The sequence below is a fragment of the Chamaea fasciata genome, unplaced genomic scaffold, assembly GCF_029207755.1.
Source record: "Chamaea fasciata isolate MVZ Bird 193981 ecotype frontalis unplaced genomic scaffold, bChaFas1.0.hap1 SCAF_12, whole genome shotgun sequence".
Classification (NCBI taxonomy): domain Eukaryota; kingdom Metazoa; phylum Chordata; class Aves; order Passeriformes; family Sylviidae; genus Chamaea; species Chamaea fasciata.
The window spans coordinates 9,111,807-9,128,406 of NW_027094097.1; the positions used below are offsets into that span (position 1 = coordinate 9,111,807).

Below are 16,600 nucleotides of genomic sequence, written 5' to 3' on the forward strand. Positions count from 1 at the left end.
GGGAGGGGATAAGAAGGAGGCAGGCATAGAGTGATGTTTCTCTCAAATGCCCTGTCAGCCTTCTGCTGTTTGCAACTTAGAGGCTCATTAAGTCTGCATCTTTTTGTGAGATAGAGCTTGATGCGTGTCACTTCCAAAGACTTGTGTTTTTTCTTGGGACTGTGTAAATTTTTGTTGCCATAAACATCATAACAACAAGGAGTTTCGTGGCTTTTCTGCATATTGTGCATATTGTGTGGAAAACCAGCTCATTTGTTTATTTTGCCACCTAATTTAATTCCACTGAAGATGAAATGAGCCATATTCTCTGTGCTACTGATGATTCTGTAGGCCTCTATCATATTCTTCTTGCCTGCCTCCTTTTCAAGTCAAAAGGTCTTGATTTAATTCATCCTTTGTACTAGAACTTTGATTGTCCTTTTGCCTTCCATGACCCTATTTCAGTTCTAGTATATGCCTTTGGGGATAGGGATCTGAGCTTTGTTCTTTCCAAAGAATTCTCAGTACTCTGTTTAGTTTGTAAATTGTTTGCCATAATCCCATGAAATCATCAGCTTAGTCTGGCTTCTACATCTTGTTCCCTCAGCTTGAGCTTGCCATTTTTCCTGATGTATGTTGCTTTATATTTATCGGAGCCAAAGTTCATCTTTCATTTTAATACAGTTACTCTTGTAAGGTCCTTCTGTGATTGTTTGCCGTCAGCCACACTTGCTATTGCCCTGAAAAACTTGGTGGCATCAGCAAACCTGGTCATGTCGCTATTCACCTCCTATTCCAGGTTTTTAATGAATATGTTGAGAAGCATGTGTCCCAGCACAGATCCTGCAGGAGTCCTGCAGGTCTGTAACAAACTTTCTCTGTGAAAAATGACCCTTTACTCCTACCGATATATTTGTGAACATTTGATTTCTTTCCTGTCTTTATAGCAATTGTTCATTCATGTCAGAGCCTTTCTTTTTCCTCTACGGGCTCCCACTCTTTTGTCCTTGTCTTTGTCTGGATCAAAATACGCACATGGTGGCATGTTGCTGGTGACCAATGCTGTTATTTGCTACATCACACTGTTACCCTTTCTCTTCCCTTCATCTTCCCAATTTTCTTGTGCTGAACTTAAAATTCAGGGTTTTATAGTCTCATTTTGATACAGGACCTAGAACAATAGGGCCCATGTATGTATCTGGGTCTCTAGATCCTACTGGAGTGTAAATATCAAATACAAAAAGTGTGCTATATTAAGTTTGGTCTAAAAAACAAGTTTTAACAAATTAATTCAATGAATTAAAGTAATATCAGTTTCAGTTTTGACTAAAGGTAAACTTCTATTTCTTAGACTGGCCCTGTCAATTAAGTGGCTTTTTAAGTGAGCAGGAGATTTGGCCAGGCTGTCTGAGGTGACAGAGTTGAGGGTGCTGGAAAGTGACAGATCACCTGTCTTTGTCACAGGAACAATGCAGTCCTAGTCATGACTGTTGCGTGGATAGACCTACCTTGCAAATCCATCTGTCTGGAGAAGTGAGTTGTTTAGTGGTGGCTCTTCCCACAACTTGGATTCTGTTGTGCAGCATGTGGGTGTGTTTGTTCTTTTCAGCTCTGTGCTAATGATATCCTGGATGGAGTTGAGGACCTCATTGATGGGATTTCTCATCTGCCAGAGCCAGACAAGACCCTTCACCCCCAGGACGTGGAGCCTCAGCATAACTCTGGACATGGGGATGAGGAAGGTGAGAGAAGTGATGGCTTGTGGAACCTCAAGCACCAGCATCTTTGTGTTGGGAAGAAGATAAATTTTAGCATAAGAAAACATAGGCAAAGCAGAACGTTCTGCTGTTTCAAAGGTTAATGGATTCCTCATCAGGGAGGAGGAAAAACATTAGGGGTTCCTCAGGATGGTCCTCCCAAGTTTTTTCTCTTCTAACACAATGATTCTAGCTGTAAAATGAAGCTCTTCCTTGTCATGATTTTCATTTAATTGCATGCTCTTTAGGTTGTAGTTGTGGCTTGTTGCCAAAAGTAAGGCAATCAGAAAGTAAGTTCTGCCTTTTAAGAAGATAGATTAGTTTAAGATGAGAGATGAGCCCATAGAAGAAGAACTGTGTGAGTAAGGCACTTTGACACAAGCTGCTTGTATTACACCTGGTACTTAAACTCTTCTGCTGGGGTCACTGTGTGAACTGATTTAAGAAGGAGGTGTTTGCTGGTGTCTTCACCAGAAGTAGATACGGAGACAGGACATGAATTTTTGGTCATGTATTGATGAGAGGTGGCTAAAGGCTGGCAGAGTATAGGGGGAGGGATAGTATCCCTGGCTTCTGAGATACTGAGGGGTGGGTGGGAGACACTTTGACAGAAAGTGTTTGTTTGTCCCTACAGAAAAGAAGGCATGCAAGGAACATGAAGGAGGATTTGTGTGGTTAAGGCTCTGGCCAGGTTAAACATTCAGGGTTAGTTTGAACAGTGTAAGTACAAGAAGAAGAGGTTATAGCATCACATGCTGATGTGCATGGAAAAAAAGGTATCTAAAGGGATTTCTACAGCTACACTGAGGGAAAATTGGGTGCACCAATGCCATCGTGTCAGTTTGGTTTTAAATTCACAGCTCCTTTCAGTGTTGTAGCTGTGCCACAGTGGATCCCCATGTGGTGCGTTTATGGGGAAGCAATTTAATTCTCCCTTTGGCTTGCCAATAAACTGCAGAGACGGGGAGAAAGTGGTCTAATGTCCATCCTTTGAATAAAGGAGCAGTTGTGAGGTCCCTTAGTTGAAGCATCTCTTCCTAACTGGAAGTTTCCTTGCTCAGCAATTGCCAGTGAAGTTCCTTTCTGCCTCCTGTCCTGTGTGGCAACAGAACAAGTTTCTGAATGCCATCAGAGCTTCTGTCTATGTTAGGGTTTTATAAGATGATAGAAAAAGCCCCAGATACCTGTGCTCTCCATGAGCAGTACTTCTGGGGCAGCACAACCTCTCTTGCTTCAGCTGGGAGCATTCTCATTCTGGTTGCCTGACCTTTCTTTTTTTCACAGGAGAGAGTTCACTCTTCCACTGTCCCTGATGAGGCACATCCAAGCATCCCATGTGGTTTCTGTGTGGGTCTGGTTTCCATGTGGTTTCTTCTTTGGTTCAAGCTGTTATGGTTTTCCTTGTGGCCAAAGGGAATGAACGTAGCTTTTCTGTAGCAGGGCAGATTTTGCTGCAAATAACACAACTGTAGGATTAATGCACAAGCAAATCCCTAGGTAGGAATTTCAGTTCTTTCTAGCCAAGAAGCTATTGTGGACTGTTGATGTTTCACCCTGGGGGTGACTGCATTTCAGCTGCAGACAGAGCCTCCATGTTTTATTAGTAAAGCACTTTGGGGGATCTTTTGAAGAGATCAGCACTCTGCAGGTGAATGAGAGAGCCCCCAGCTGTGCCTTCACTGCACAGCTCTCGCTGCTGCTTATAGAGGAGCTTTAGGAATCTGTTCAAATACGTGGCTTTGGAGGATTAAAAACTAATTGGAAGGGAATGGGAGGAGAAGACAAAGGGAGGGTACTACCCATACTGGGAACCTCAGAGATGGCTTTTCAGTAATCTATATGGTGTCTTGAGCTAGAAATAATTATCTTCCCTGAGAGCCACTGATCTTCCTTTAATCTCCTTTTCAGCTCCCTTTTCTGGAATATATCTAAGCGCTGTAATAGAATTGCAAACAAGAATGATTGGCTAAGCATCCTACCTATCCAAATCCAGCAATCCATTGGGTAGTGGTAATACCAGATATTTGTCCCTGCAGCAATGTCAGTAACTTCTAGGCAAATGTCTGTAAAAGATCAACTTCTTGCATTTCTTTTCATTTGTTTTTGCTGGAAATCGTCTGTGCAATGTGATATTGCAAGTGTGAGAATGACAGCAGAAAAATCAGGACTTCCCTTCTTTCCTTGAAACCATCATCAAAAAATATATTTGGCCTTCTTAAGAAGTGATGCCACAATAAAATGCCCTTATGGAGGTACACAGCAAGGAACAAGGCAAAAGCCAGGCACAACCACAGTCAGAGACCAATTCTTCTGAAACTCAGTGAAGTTTGCTATCTTAAACTTATTTCTTTGTGTCCTGCAGCACTTGCCTGGCTGTTTAAATGTGTTCTGGCCTTCAGGGGTTATTGTCCTCCTAAAAACTGCTGGAACTGGAGAGTTAGACCCAGTATTTTGATGAGTCTTTAAGGGCTGTTAAAGCACTAGAGTGCTTTGCAACATTAAATTTAAATGGGTGCTGCAAATGAATTAAGCTTCTATTAGGACCAGAAATACTCCCTGCTCTCTCCCACAGCATTGTTGTGCTTTGGAAGCTTTCCCTGAAAGTCAGGAATGATGAGGTGTTAGTCCCAAAGACCAGAGCTCCTCCTGGGGAGTGCTAGGGCTGCAGTTTTTTCCTGCTGAACTGAGATGCTCCAGTTCAGCCGATCGTGACTCTGGCAGCACTGTGTAGGATGGAAAAAGGATTTCACATGAGAAGAGAAGGACCATTTAGGACTGTACAAAGTACAGGCAGGTTCTGTAACCTTCCTGGGAACCCTGTGTGCAGACAGCTTTGGTTTTTGGAAGAGAAGGGTCAGAAACTTGCCTCCAAACAACAGCTGAGACCCTCCAGCTTACAGGTCTTTGCCAGGTAAAACTCATACCTCCACATGTCAGAAGAGCAGAGGAAAACCTGCTCTCTCGGCTGCCTCCTGACATCATGTGAAAAACTCTGCCTGTTATAGCTTGTCTTAACTTGTTTTTCATCTTTCCTGTCAGCCTTAAAAGAAGATTTCCTGAATGACCCCCTGGTGGGAAAGAAAACGGACCAACTGGGGCTGCCTCAAACACTGCAGCAGGAGTTTTCACTGATCAATGTGCAGATCCGAAATGTCAATGTGGAGGTACAGAGTTTCCTTTTGCTGGCTTGTTAGGAGAGGATGTGGGCAGGCTGGTTTAATGGAGCCTTTAGAGGCGAGCCTTCTTTGCTGCAGTGACTGCTGTCTGTAAACAGGTTTTATTTTGAGCTGTCAGGATCCTCCTGGCCAGAGGTAGTAGGAAAGAGGATAATCCCAGACACTGTGTGAGAGAAATGTTTCAGCACAGTAAGTACACTGGCTGATCTGGAGAAGGCTGGATAGTGTTTTCTTCTCTGCCTAGACTGTGGAGTGGAAGGTGACTTGTTCCATGCAGTTGATCTCATTTCAACTGGTTCTGAATCCCATCTGCTGAGCCCTCCCTGTCTTGAACTCTGTCCCTCAGTTTTGCTCTCTCCCTTGCACTCCAAACTCTTCTGTGCGTGGAAGCTGGCTGGAGGCACAGCACTGAGCTGGGCTGGGAGGCTCAAGGCTGCTGCCTGTCTCCTTTCCCCACCCCTGTGGTTTCAGAACTCATGGCTTGTTTCTGATGTAGTTTTCTGAGACAGTCGTGCAGGATCTTAGAAGGTGCCTGTTGCTGCTGCACTGGGCCTGGAGCTCTCCATGGCCAGGTGAAGTGGGCTGGGGTGCAGTGGCTGTTGGGATCAGAGCCCCCTCCTTGGTTCTACCTGGGCTGGCCACAGTCTCCAGATGCTGGGATGCTGGAATGTGAGCTGAGCCTGTCCCCATCTGCCTGGGGCTTTTTGCTGTCACTGTGTTCCCTGCCCTTGAGAACAGCAGGACTTCATCTTATGTGCAGAGGAACCATTCCCTCAGCATGAATTTAAGCCACTCTAAGTGTAAAAGTCCTGGGAGATCTAACTAGAGAGCAATTGCTTTTCCTCACAGATGGATGCGGTGAGTCGCAGCTGTACGGTGTCGGTGCACTGCGGCAACCACAGAGTCAGGATGCTGGTGATGTTCCCTGTCCAGTATCCCAATAACGCTGCACCGTCCTTCCAGTTCATCAACCCAACCTCCATCACAGCTTCCATGAAGGCAAAGCTGCTGAAGGTGTGTGAGGAGTATAGAGTGTCTTTATGAATCTACAAATGATGGATATGTGAGGTCTGGATTTTTGAGACATAACCAAACATCCGACCTTGCTGAGGACATACCACAGGTCATGTTGAACTGATAAATTGTGAAGCCCATAGGGTGAGGTTTTTGTTGATGCTGCAGCCTAGTATTTGCCTTTTTCCACTGCATCTTCATTGCTTCTGTGTTCCAGTGTAATGTGTATTGCCTGAGGATCCCTAACATCCTTCTCATGCAGTTGCCCTCAACCCAATAATAGACAAAATGACCAGCTAAGCATCCAGCTGCAGAATGGTACTATTTTTGAGCTGGGATGTTGCTTCCTGCTCTACTACACAAGCTGCTTTAAAAATTAGGGGACTTTTTTACACAGGCCCTGCTAATTCAGACCGGGTGTTTGATCATCTGGTGTAGCAAATCCTATTACTAATGAACTCCTTTCCCCACCAACACATTGATGGATAAGTTTGGGTTTCTTCCTGAAAAAAACCTGATCCAGTTTGCCACAAACTGGTATGAAACATATGGACTGCAGTAATATTCAGTAATATTGAAGCCTGAATCCTGGCTCAGTGTGCTGCTAGGTGAACCTCAGTGCTCTGATCAAAGCACACAGCCATTCCTCAGAGCAGACAGCACACCAGTGGCTCCAGTGGACGTTAGGGGATGTCTTTGACCTGTTCAGGTCCTGGCATCCAAGCTGCTCTGCAGACAAAAAGGATGTGGACAAAGTGTGGAGGAAACCATGATTCAAAATGCATCTTGTACGTGTTCCAGATACTGAAAGACACTTCCCTGCAGAAAGTGAAGCGGAACCAGAGCTGCCTGGAGCCTTGCCTGCGTCAGCTGGTCTCCTGGCTGGAGTCTGTCGTGGTATGGAGAACTGCGTGGGCTCTCTGCCCTAGTTTGTTGTCTTTTCTCATGTCCCACACTTTTGACTCTGCAGCGAGAGTCTGGCCTCATTAGATGTGTAAATAGACCCCCGTGACTGGCCATTACATTTGTGTGAGCACTTCTGGTTAATGTTGAAGAGAGATGGGCGGATGATTAGATGTGTTTTGTTTTCCACAAATTAGGCCCTGAAGGTTTGCTGCTTTGGGGAACTCTGATATCCAGGTTAGCAGGAGTGAGTGGAGATTGGAGAATTTTAGTGGTGCATGGTAGCTTCCCAGCTCAGCATATATTTCACCGACTACCAGGACATGGTTATCATCTGTGAGAGAAGATAAGAGGCCTCAGGTTGTTGATGGATTCATTCTTGTCTGAAAGGCAGTGGCAGATGTCTTTACCTCCTCAGTTTTAGTCAAAGATCCTGCTAGTCCTATTCTAGGGTTTTTGTTTTCTTCCCTGAAAAAAAACCCAAACTGTGAAAATCTGGGTTTTTTCTGCAGCCTTCTGCTGAGGTTTTGTAGGGATGATACTGCAGATAAATCCAAGTCACACTTTGCTCTTAGCTGAGAGATCTGTGATACCTACTCAGCATCCCAGTGTCAGGTATTAGGTCTTTGTGTGGGTGAAGTGTACTGGAGTGGGTGTTTTTAGCATTCAGGAAAAGGTTGGAGAGTCTCCTCAGGTTTCTTTTCTGAGAGGTTCTGTTTATTCATCACAAACAAAGGGCTGGGTTTTGGTTGTTTTTTTGGTTTTTTTTTTTTTTTTTTTACACGTGAAGGCTTAATTCTGCTTGGTTTTAGCAGTAACATTGTAAGAGTGGGAACTTTCTCTGCTGTGTGGAAATCTGATGACTCGAGGCACCACTGCTTTCAAATAATCCCTTTAGACCAAAATGGTAGTATTCTTTATCCAACAAAATGCCTGTGAGTAGTCCTGAGGTCCCCCAGTAATTCACACCACCTGCCTTCCTCACTTGAAGACTCCAAACCTGCATTCGACACCCCACAGTTGTGTGGTATTCCCACTCAAGGAGATTTTATGCATAATAGAGGTATCATGTTCAGCTGAACTTGCTGTCTTGAGAGTCATATCCAGAGCCTGAAGGTCAGATTTTCTGTACAGCTTCTTCCTGTTCCTCCCCAAGTTAAGCTCTGCATTTCAACATGGTTATGGTGGGAGTGAAGTCTCTGGACAAGCAGCCAGAGAAGCTTTTTCCTCAAAGGCAAATGTGCCTGCAAGTGCCTTTGCAGTTGAAGCAGTAACTGTGCTCTGAGCTTGGTCTGTTGTGGCTCGAAGGATGAGCACCTCCTGTGAGGCTGCTTGGCACTGCCATGTCTGATGCTCTGGCTGGATTTCTCTCTTGTGGCAGCAGGAGTGTGTGTGACCTTGGGTAACTTCTGTTTCAGAACCAAGAGGACAGCACATCCAGCAATCCCTACGCTCTGTCCAACTCCGTAACACCCCCCTTGCCCACGTTTGCCCGGGTCTCCAATGCCTATGGCTCCTACCAGGACTCTAACATCCCATTTCCACGGACCTCTGGAGCCAGGTTCTGTGGTGCAGGTCAGCCCTGTCACTGATACATTAAAATAGGTACCTGGGAAAAGGTCCTTTTAGATGTCTTGGGGATCACTTGCCTCTGAATATGATGAGGCTTTGGTCACTGCCGTGCCAGGAGTAAGGAATGGTGTTAAAGTGGTGATATTGTTGTAAATTTAGAGAAGAGACTAGTTAGTAACTGTTCGCAGTTGGGGTTGCATGTGGGGCTTTAGGATTTGGAAATGCAGGGCTAGCTGAAGAGATAACCTTTGGCTTGTCACATGCCAGAGGCATTGACAGGTCTCTTTTTATAGAACACTGGGAATAGCTGTTTTCCTTGCCTAGTTCTCTCCTACTAGCATCACATTACTGGGTGTATTCTGGCACTCAGTCTTCACAGAATTCCTGTAATTTGGGGTTGAACTTACCCCTTGCTGAAACCATATTCATATTACTAACCACTCTTTTCTCATTCTACACCCTTTGATTTGTCTAAAGTAGCTTTCCCAAGGTCATTAAGAAACTTCTCCTAAATGGGAGATGGGGTACAATCACATCCAAGTTTTCAGGAGAGCGCATAGAAGGTAAAGATCATTAAAAATCAGGTTAAGATCTGAGCAAGAGCTGTTAAGTTTCACTGAGCTGTTTCAGATGCACACATGCCTTCTCTGGACCTGACTGCATCCCAGTGTGAGCACATTCTGAAAACTGCTTTCCATACAGGCCTCTCCAAATTCCCAAGCAAAAGTAAAACAGAATAATACTGCATTGAATAGGCTCAGTGAAACCTGCTAAGTCCTGAAATTCTTGCAACAGTGGGTGGCTGAAGACACTTGAGAGGCTAACATATGGGGTAAGGCTTGTGAGAGAATGCTTTGGAGTTGGCTTCAGATGTCTGAGGCTCTCCTGTTGAAGAAGAGAGTTGTACAAACTGCAGTGGTTTCTCTGCATTTCCTAACATCTCCTCACTCACCTCTGAAGTAACAGTCCTTGCCAAGTTCTGGTGGAGAGGTAAAACATGAGCATGCATTTGCTCATTTTCTTTTCCTGTCTTTCCTCTAACAGCTATAAGCCACTTGAAATTGTGCTTTTGAGAGAAACATCTCAAAAATCCTATGCTTTATAGTGGGTGTCCAGGGAGTCGATTTGGGTTGAGAGAACACGGTGGTCTGCTTTTAGTTTACGATCACTAAGGGTAGTGGATAAGAACGCAGCCCCTTGCCTCTTAAACACAGGGAAATCTGGTCATGTAAGTTGAACCACCCCTGAGTAATCTAGTCCTTGCTGCATGATCTTTATGCCATGTCCTGTCTCTTCAGGGTACCTGGTGTATTTCACGAGACCCATGACCATGCACCGTGCCGTGTCCCCAATGGAGCCCACGCCCAGGTGAGTGCCCTGTGTGGTGTTTGAGGTGTGCTGCTGTCATGGGCAGGAACATACCAGGTCCTACACTGGAGGCAGTCCCCTCTGGTGTTAGCTGTGCCCTCAGTGCAGAGAACCTGGGCCCTTTACACCACGGGGCCTCAGCGGAGACTTCTTTCGAGACAGTGTCACATTACTGCTGGCAGCTGGGGTTAATGGAGATGTCAGTGTGAGCCTGCAGGACGTTTTGGTGGGAAAAGCCCTGAAAGTGTATTCCCTTTTTTCCAGGTCTCTGTCGGCTTTATCAGCGTACCACAGTGGCCTCATTACTCCAATGAAGATCCGCACGGAGACTCCGGGCAACCTGCGTTTGTACAGTGGGAGCCCAACACGCAGTGAGAAGGAGCAGGTCTCCATTAGCTCCTTCTACTACAAAGAAAGGGTAAGTACCAGACCGAAACACTACTCCCAACACCTCAGCTTTCATGATCTATTTTCCTTTCATTTAGCATTGCTGGTAACAGAAGCTTTATATTCCTCTCAAAAAGACTTTTTTTTACAGGCAGCTCTGTCAAATGGATTTATCTCTTATTAGTAACTTCTTTACTGATCCTCTCTAGCATTGACCTGCTTATTTTGATGTTCTGTATGCTGACCATCACAGTTCCCTTCAGTGCATTACACTGTCTCCTTTTCCATTATGTGGGGTTAAAATCTCACCCCTTAACAAGTTGTAGTCTTCAGATAAGTACATGTAGGCAGCTCTTGCTGTTCTGGGTACTCCCTGATATATATAACTGCAAGGGGTTGTGACTCTGCAGCTTACTGCCAGCCTCTCCTGGACTATGGGATGTGGTTGGTTATTTCTATTTCAGGTGTCTCTTTCAGGGATATGTGCCCCTTTGAACCTTTTTTTTTAAAAAACAAATGATTTCGGCATGATTCTTTGAAGATCTTCCAATCTATATAATTCTGATTTAGGTGCAGGTTTTGCTGTTGTTTCTGTTTACAAGACTTTGGAGAAGAGTGGGATTGTTTCCTTCTGGGACATGGTGGGTGAGGAAGACCTGTTGTAATTGTAGGGTGGCCACAGGGTAGTTGTAAAGCAGCTGTGAGGGCCTGATGTGCCTGGAGTAGATGCTGTGGGAGCAATAGGCTGAGCAGATTGTTAGAAACAAACTGTGCTTCAGCAGGGGGTGAAGTGGCTTGCAAAAATGCAGTAAGCTTCCACTGGGAGCCTCAGAATTTGGGACATTTGGGTAGTTTGTTCACTGTCCATGTAGAGGACATGAATATGTTGCAGCAGTGAAGAGCTTCCAGGTAACTCAGAGAAAGCCAAAAGCTCTCTGCACTCTGCTGGCAGAAGAGTTTGGGAACTTGTGTCCCAGGAGCAGAGGAAGTCAAAGCCTTGAACACCCATCCTTCCTGGGCACCGAGAGGAGTCTTGTTTTTCTGGTGGTGCTGGGCATGACTGCCAACCCTGTCTATGGGACTGTGCCCTGCTTACATGACATCATTACACCTCCCAGCTGTGGGTAGAGCCCCTGTCCCCAGTGCAAGTTCTGCTCCCATACAGACCCCAGAAGACTCTGAGTCCCCATCCTGGTTTTTTTTCCCCACAGAAACCTTTTTTTTTTTTTTTTGATGAAAAGAGAAAATGGTGCTGCCTGGTACAAGAATTACAGCCTGTCCTAGTCTTTGTAGGAGCGTTTATTTAAAGAGCTACCTCTGTCCTCTGCAGCAGGCTTGTCTCTGACACACAGCCTCTCTAAGATGACAGACAAGGCTAAAAATAACATGTGGAACCAGCTTGGTGCAATTTCATGTGACCTGTCTCCCCAGCCCTTGTATTGATGGCAACAAGATTTTTGTCACAGGGTGAAAGAATTCAAGAGAACAAAGCATGTGTGCAGCCATGTCTGCTGAAAGCCAAGGGAAATTCCTGTGTTCCCCTTCCCCTGCCGAGCTATCTCCTTGCATGCTGGAATAAATGTAAGAACTCTGGCAGGGAGCTGGTTCAAATGTTCTTGCAGATGAAATACTGTTAAAAAAACCCTCAAAAACCCTGTATTTCCCTTCAGCAGAGGTTTTCTGATTTTTCAGGAGTTGATGTCATGGCCTCTGTTAGATCAATGCTACATATTTTTGTTATTTCATTGTGACGGTTTTAAAAAGCCCAGACTCTGAGTTTAGTTCACTCCTTGCTTTGAAGCTTAAATTTTATGTTTGTATTAAATATAAGTTGAAATTTTGTGCATCAAACTGTGATATCAGACAACTTCATCCCCAAAACTGAATTTATCAGCCATAACCAAGTATATAAATCCAGTGTAGCAACCACTGGCATCCACTACCGTTAGCAAACAAATAGAATTTGCCCATTGCTAGACAGGAAAGATGTCATGTTCTCATAAAGGCAGGGGAGCTGCTGATTCCAGCAGTGAGCTCCTTAGTAAGCCAAAATGAAACTAAATCTGGCACTGAGCCTTTCTGTGCTTATTTAAATATGTATATATACACACACTCACACATATTTATATATATATATATCTTTCTCACTTTTTATTCACATATGCACACTCCTCCTTTCTTCCTCCCTCTTTTTCACTCCTCCAAAGAACCCCACTGAAGAGCAGTAGTCAGCAGAAAGGAGGAGCTTTATCTGTACCGTGGCAATGCCGTCAGTGTTTTGAACCTGCGTGTCCCTTAAAGAAGGTGCCATGGAGTTCTTTTTTTCCCCTGCAGTTGGAGGGTCGTGCCAGTGGAGACCTGGGGACAGCTCAGCCTTGCTGTGCTTGGGGATGGTGACAATGGTGTCCTTATGCTTCCCATCGGGGAACTGGTGGGGTGACTGAGCTTAGTTTGGCTGCTTTTCCACTATACTGAATTTCCTTTAACTAACCCTTTTCTCCTTCTCTGTGAGCCGTCTGGAGGAACCTGCAGCACAGAGCTGCAGCCTTCTCCTCTCTCTATCCATGGGGCCCTGCAGCCAGTTTTGGCTTCCTGGCTGGAGGGCTCTCCCAGCAGTGGGATGCAAGGGGGATGTACAGGTTGAAGGCATGGTTGATGGTTCTGACTATCTATCATCAGCTGAAAACAAATGCAAAATACATTGTACCTCATCCAAATATTCCTTTTTATTGTGATGACTGTTACAGATCTGTACACAAAACTTTTTGTCAAGTGAGTGTACAGTAATGTGCTTTGAAAGATTCCATTTGTTGTTGCTATAATACTGTGTTGAGTACCTACTGAAATATCTTCAGGTTCCTAATGAAAGCCTACTTTGGAGCTATTTGGCACAATCAGTGAATTTGATTGCTCACTCTGTCTGAATGAGTTTCTCAACCCATTGTGACAATACCCACATGGCCCTGCCAAGTAGCAGTGTCTCTACATCCCTTCTAACATCCTGACATATGGTTTTTATCATTTAAAATGAAAGTGAACAGTTACACCGGGTCCCAGTGAATGAAGTTCTGGAGGATGCTGGATGTTAAAGGGAATCTGAGTAAGCAGGAGTGTCTTTTTATCTTCCTGCAGATATCTGTGCCATGGCACTGGACAGCTGTGTTAAAAATGGTGCAGTTTACACTTAGCTGCCTTCCTCTTCAGGCAAGAGGAGTAAAACTTTGGAGTTTAGGCATGTGGGGCACTTGGGTGTTGTCCTCTGCTCAATTCATGATACAAACAAGGTCACACGAAGCAGTTCAGTGCTTCTTGCAGTAATACAGCTCCATATGGAAGACTTTATTCAGATTTGTGTTTGCCAAAGTCTTCCATAGAGGCTGGTGTTGGGCACAGACACAGCAGCCCTTGCTCTGCCAGAGCCATAGGTAATGCTGTGTAGTACAATTGTGTGAGGATGAAAGTGGGGATCATGGTTTGCAACTGTTTGCTGTGTACCAGAATCATTTGGAATAGTATCTTTTACTCTGCTGGTTCAGGGCACTTTTCATTTCAGTTTATTTACCTTTGTCTTTAATTTTCTTGGTGTCTTTCTTCCCTTTTCCTGGGTATAATGTTTTCGCGTACAGATGTCTCCTCGCTCTGCCCGGCGACGTTGGTCCATACAAGCAATTAACGACTTCCCGGTACTGTGTGCTGTGCTAATACTGTCCTTGATATGACCCTGTCTTCTGCCCAAGGGCCCAAGAATAAAATGCCACCTGCCTGCCTTGGAGTAACCTGCACAGAGCTGGGGGACATGCACTCCACTCAGGGCCTAGGGCTTCACAAGAGCAGATGCTCGTGTCAGTGGGCAGGAGCAGACAGTAGTTTGCAGGGTGCAATTACTGACCTACAGGATGGCTGTTTTAGCTGGCCTTGTGGTCAGGAAGGGATGCCAAGGGGTAATCTGAAGTGTAAGAAAAGATCAACCTCTAAGAAACAGAGTGCACTGTACAGGAGCTGAGTGATTATTACATCATCAACCAACTGATGAGACTGACATTAGAGCACATAATTTCTGGAAAGATAAAGCCTTGCTGGAGAGGGAGGGAAGATCACTAAATAGCTGTGGAAGAAGCAAACTGGTTGAGTTTCTGACAACAATCTGTCGTGTCATTAAAATGAACTTCCACTTCTCAGTGCAATCCATCACACAGTCTTACTTCCTGGATCAGAAAATACAATTTCTTCTTAACTTGTGATCTTCTCCCAACCCTTGGAATTGCATCACCCTGCATTCATTTAGAGTGGTTGCACTTCAGCTACCCTGGCAGGTACTCCCTCTGCCTGGCACCTGCCCTGCCAAATCTGCTTTGACAGTTCTTTTCTGATAGTCAGGTCCACGTGTCCCTCAAACTCCAACATCATTCATAAATATCTTGATGATATCAAGATTGCTCAATCTGTGCTGTACATGTGGGCAATTACTATTTCATCACTCATCTTCCGAGCATAGAAAAATCTCAGAAAACTCCATTTCAATTTAAAGATGATCTCTTTAAGTCTGTTTGTCTTAATGTCTGCACGAACAACTGTTTTTTCACAGCTGCTGTCCTTCATGCTATCTCTTCATAAGACAGCAGGGAATAAAATAGAATCCTGTAACACCTAATTTAACTTGGTATAATAGGATCAAATTACAAATTACAACAGTTCTAAGACTGTACTAGTAAATAATAGGTGAAAGAAGCCAGAAGTAATTTACTTGACTCCATCAAGGCTTTTTGCAAAGAGCCTTGTGAGCAGCAGAGGCAAAGATATGTGAGCAGCAGAGGCAAAAAATTAAGTTCTGTCTTGAATCAGGAGCAAACTGAAAGACAGAAAATCAGGCAATGAACTTGTCAGCTTCTGTGGTAAATTGCAGCACAAAGGCCACAGTTTCATTCTTTTACCACTGTCCTGGAAGGAAGAGCAAGTAGTGATGTGATAAAGTTATAATTTTCTGTAGCGTATATTTAAAAGGGATACAGGGGTTAGTCCAAGCCTTGAAGGATTGATTGTATTTGAGGATAACATTTGGAAGAGGCTAAACTGACTCTCTAAAGAGGGCAGCAGTGCCTAAGGTGAAGACACGGGCATACACAAGGAGAGGTATAGGTTATCAGTGCAAATCACGTGCCTTCCTTCTGGGAGAAGAGCTCAGCATTGCTCAAGGTGTTTGAGGAAGCAATAACTCCTCTTTCTTTCTGGCCTCCTCCCATGAAGTGCCCATGCTTCAGGGCAGGTGCCAGCTATTGATTGAGGGAAGCTATAAAGAAGTATTCCTGCTCTGGGGCACTTGATTCAAAAGGGCCTTGGATATTTTGGCGCCTTTGTGGCAGGTGCCTGATACTGTGAGAGATGCTGGAAATAGTAAATGTTGACTATTTTGAAGAGAAAATTCAGGCAGTGCTCCATGAACCACATGGGGGAGTTCATCTGAAGGCAGTTGATCAGAATAAAGGAGCATAGCATTCTACAGGGAGGAAGCAATTTTTGCTTTTTATTTTAAAAAAATAAATATGAGAAGAAGCTTGAACTGACTTGAGCAGGTTTAGCTATTTTGTACATGTCTTATTGCTGCTTAATTCCTTGGCATTGAGTCTGTTCTCTTCTGTTCACGACCTTTACCTTTTCCCTACTAACGCCAGTTTATACAATAAACCCTGAAATTTTGCATATGCTGATGTGAAACAGGCACTTTACATTTCAGGATCCTACTTAAAGCACTGCTTGCCTCAGCAGGATCCAAAGGCACACACACCCAAGTGTTCAGCATCCTTTCCAAGCTGGGCAGCATTTTGCAACTCCTGCTGCTGAGTATGCAGTGATGATGGTGGTTGCTACAAAGCAGTTGGTGGCTTATTCTTGGGCTATCTGTTTCTACATGTAACCCATTTACTGCCATCGTTATCACCTCAGATTGCAGCAAATTGCAGCCTTGGGTATAGTAGTGCAGGTGCAGGCTGGCTTTTTTAGTCATTATTCAGTGCTGTTCCCTGCTGTCACCTCCAACCCCATGATTGTCATAAATGCTTTGGTTTCTTTCCTTCTCGTGCTCTGAGGAACTGATGAGTCTTAATTTACTTATCACTGGAGCTATTTTCTTTCGTATCTTCCTCTCATTAAACTGAGGAGCAGCTGGGTAGATGCAGTTCTCTTTGGAATGGATTCTAGGCTTCAGAAAGAGCTAGAAATGTCGTGGGCAGAGCAGAAGACCTGTGCCTTTGTCCTTCAGCTGCCAGCAGCTAGTTTGGTGCATGTTGATTTCTGCTTCAGCTCCAACTGTTATGTTCCCTGCTCCCTATCCTGACCTGTGCTCCAGCCTCTAGGAAGATATGTTTTCTGCTCTACTGTAATGCCCCTGAGCCTTGGTGACACCTTTTGGTTGCACCATAGTGGGAGCTCCTCCTGGGAGAAAAGGTG

The 16,600-nt window shown here is 44.6% G+C and overlaps 1 protein-coding gene across 6 annotated transcripts in view; it reads left to right on the forward strand.

Annotated features, from left to right (window-relative positions):
* The window catches only part of WDR59 (WD repeat domain 59), a 49,003-nt gene that overhangs the window by 19,185 nt on the left and 13,218 nt on the right, over nt 1-16,600 (forward strand). For 5 of the 6 annotated variants that reach the window (XM_066194420.1, XM_066194424.1, XM_066194422.1 and 2 more), the window contains 7 exons: nt 1,589-1,721; nt 4,776-4,900; nt 5,762-5,926; nt 6,728-6,823; nt 8,248-8,404; nt 9,700-9,769; nt 10,034-10,187. In XM_066194420.1, coding sequence (XP_066050517.1) covers nt 1,589-1,721; nt 4,776-4,900; nt 5,762-5,926; nt 6,728-6,823; nt 8,248-8,404; nt 9,700-9,769; nt 10,034-10,187 — 900 coding nt within the window. Of the gene's footprint in view, nt 1-1,588; nt 1,722-4,775; nt 4,901-5,761; nt 5,927-6,727; nt 6,824-8,247; nt 8,405-9,699; nt 9,770-10,033; nt 10,188-13,782; nt 13,840-16,600 lie in introns of all 6 variants that reach the window. The other variant, XM_066194425.1, reaches the window with a different exon arrangement.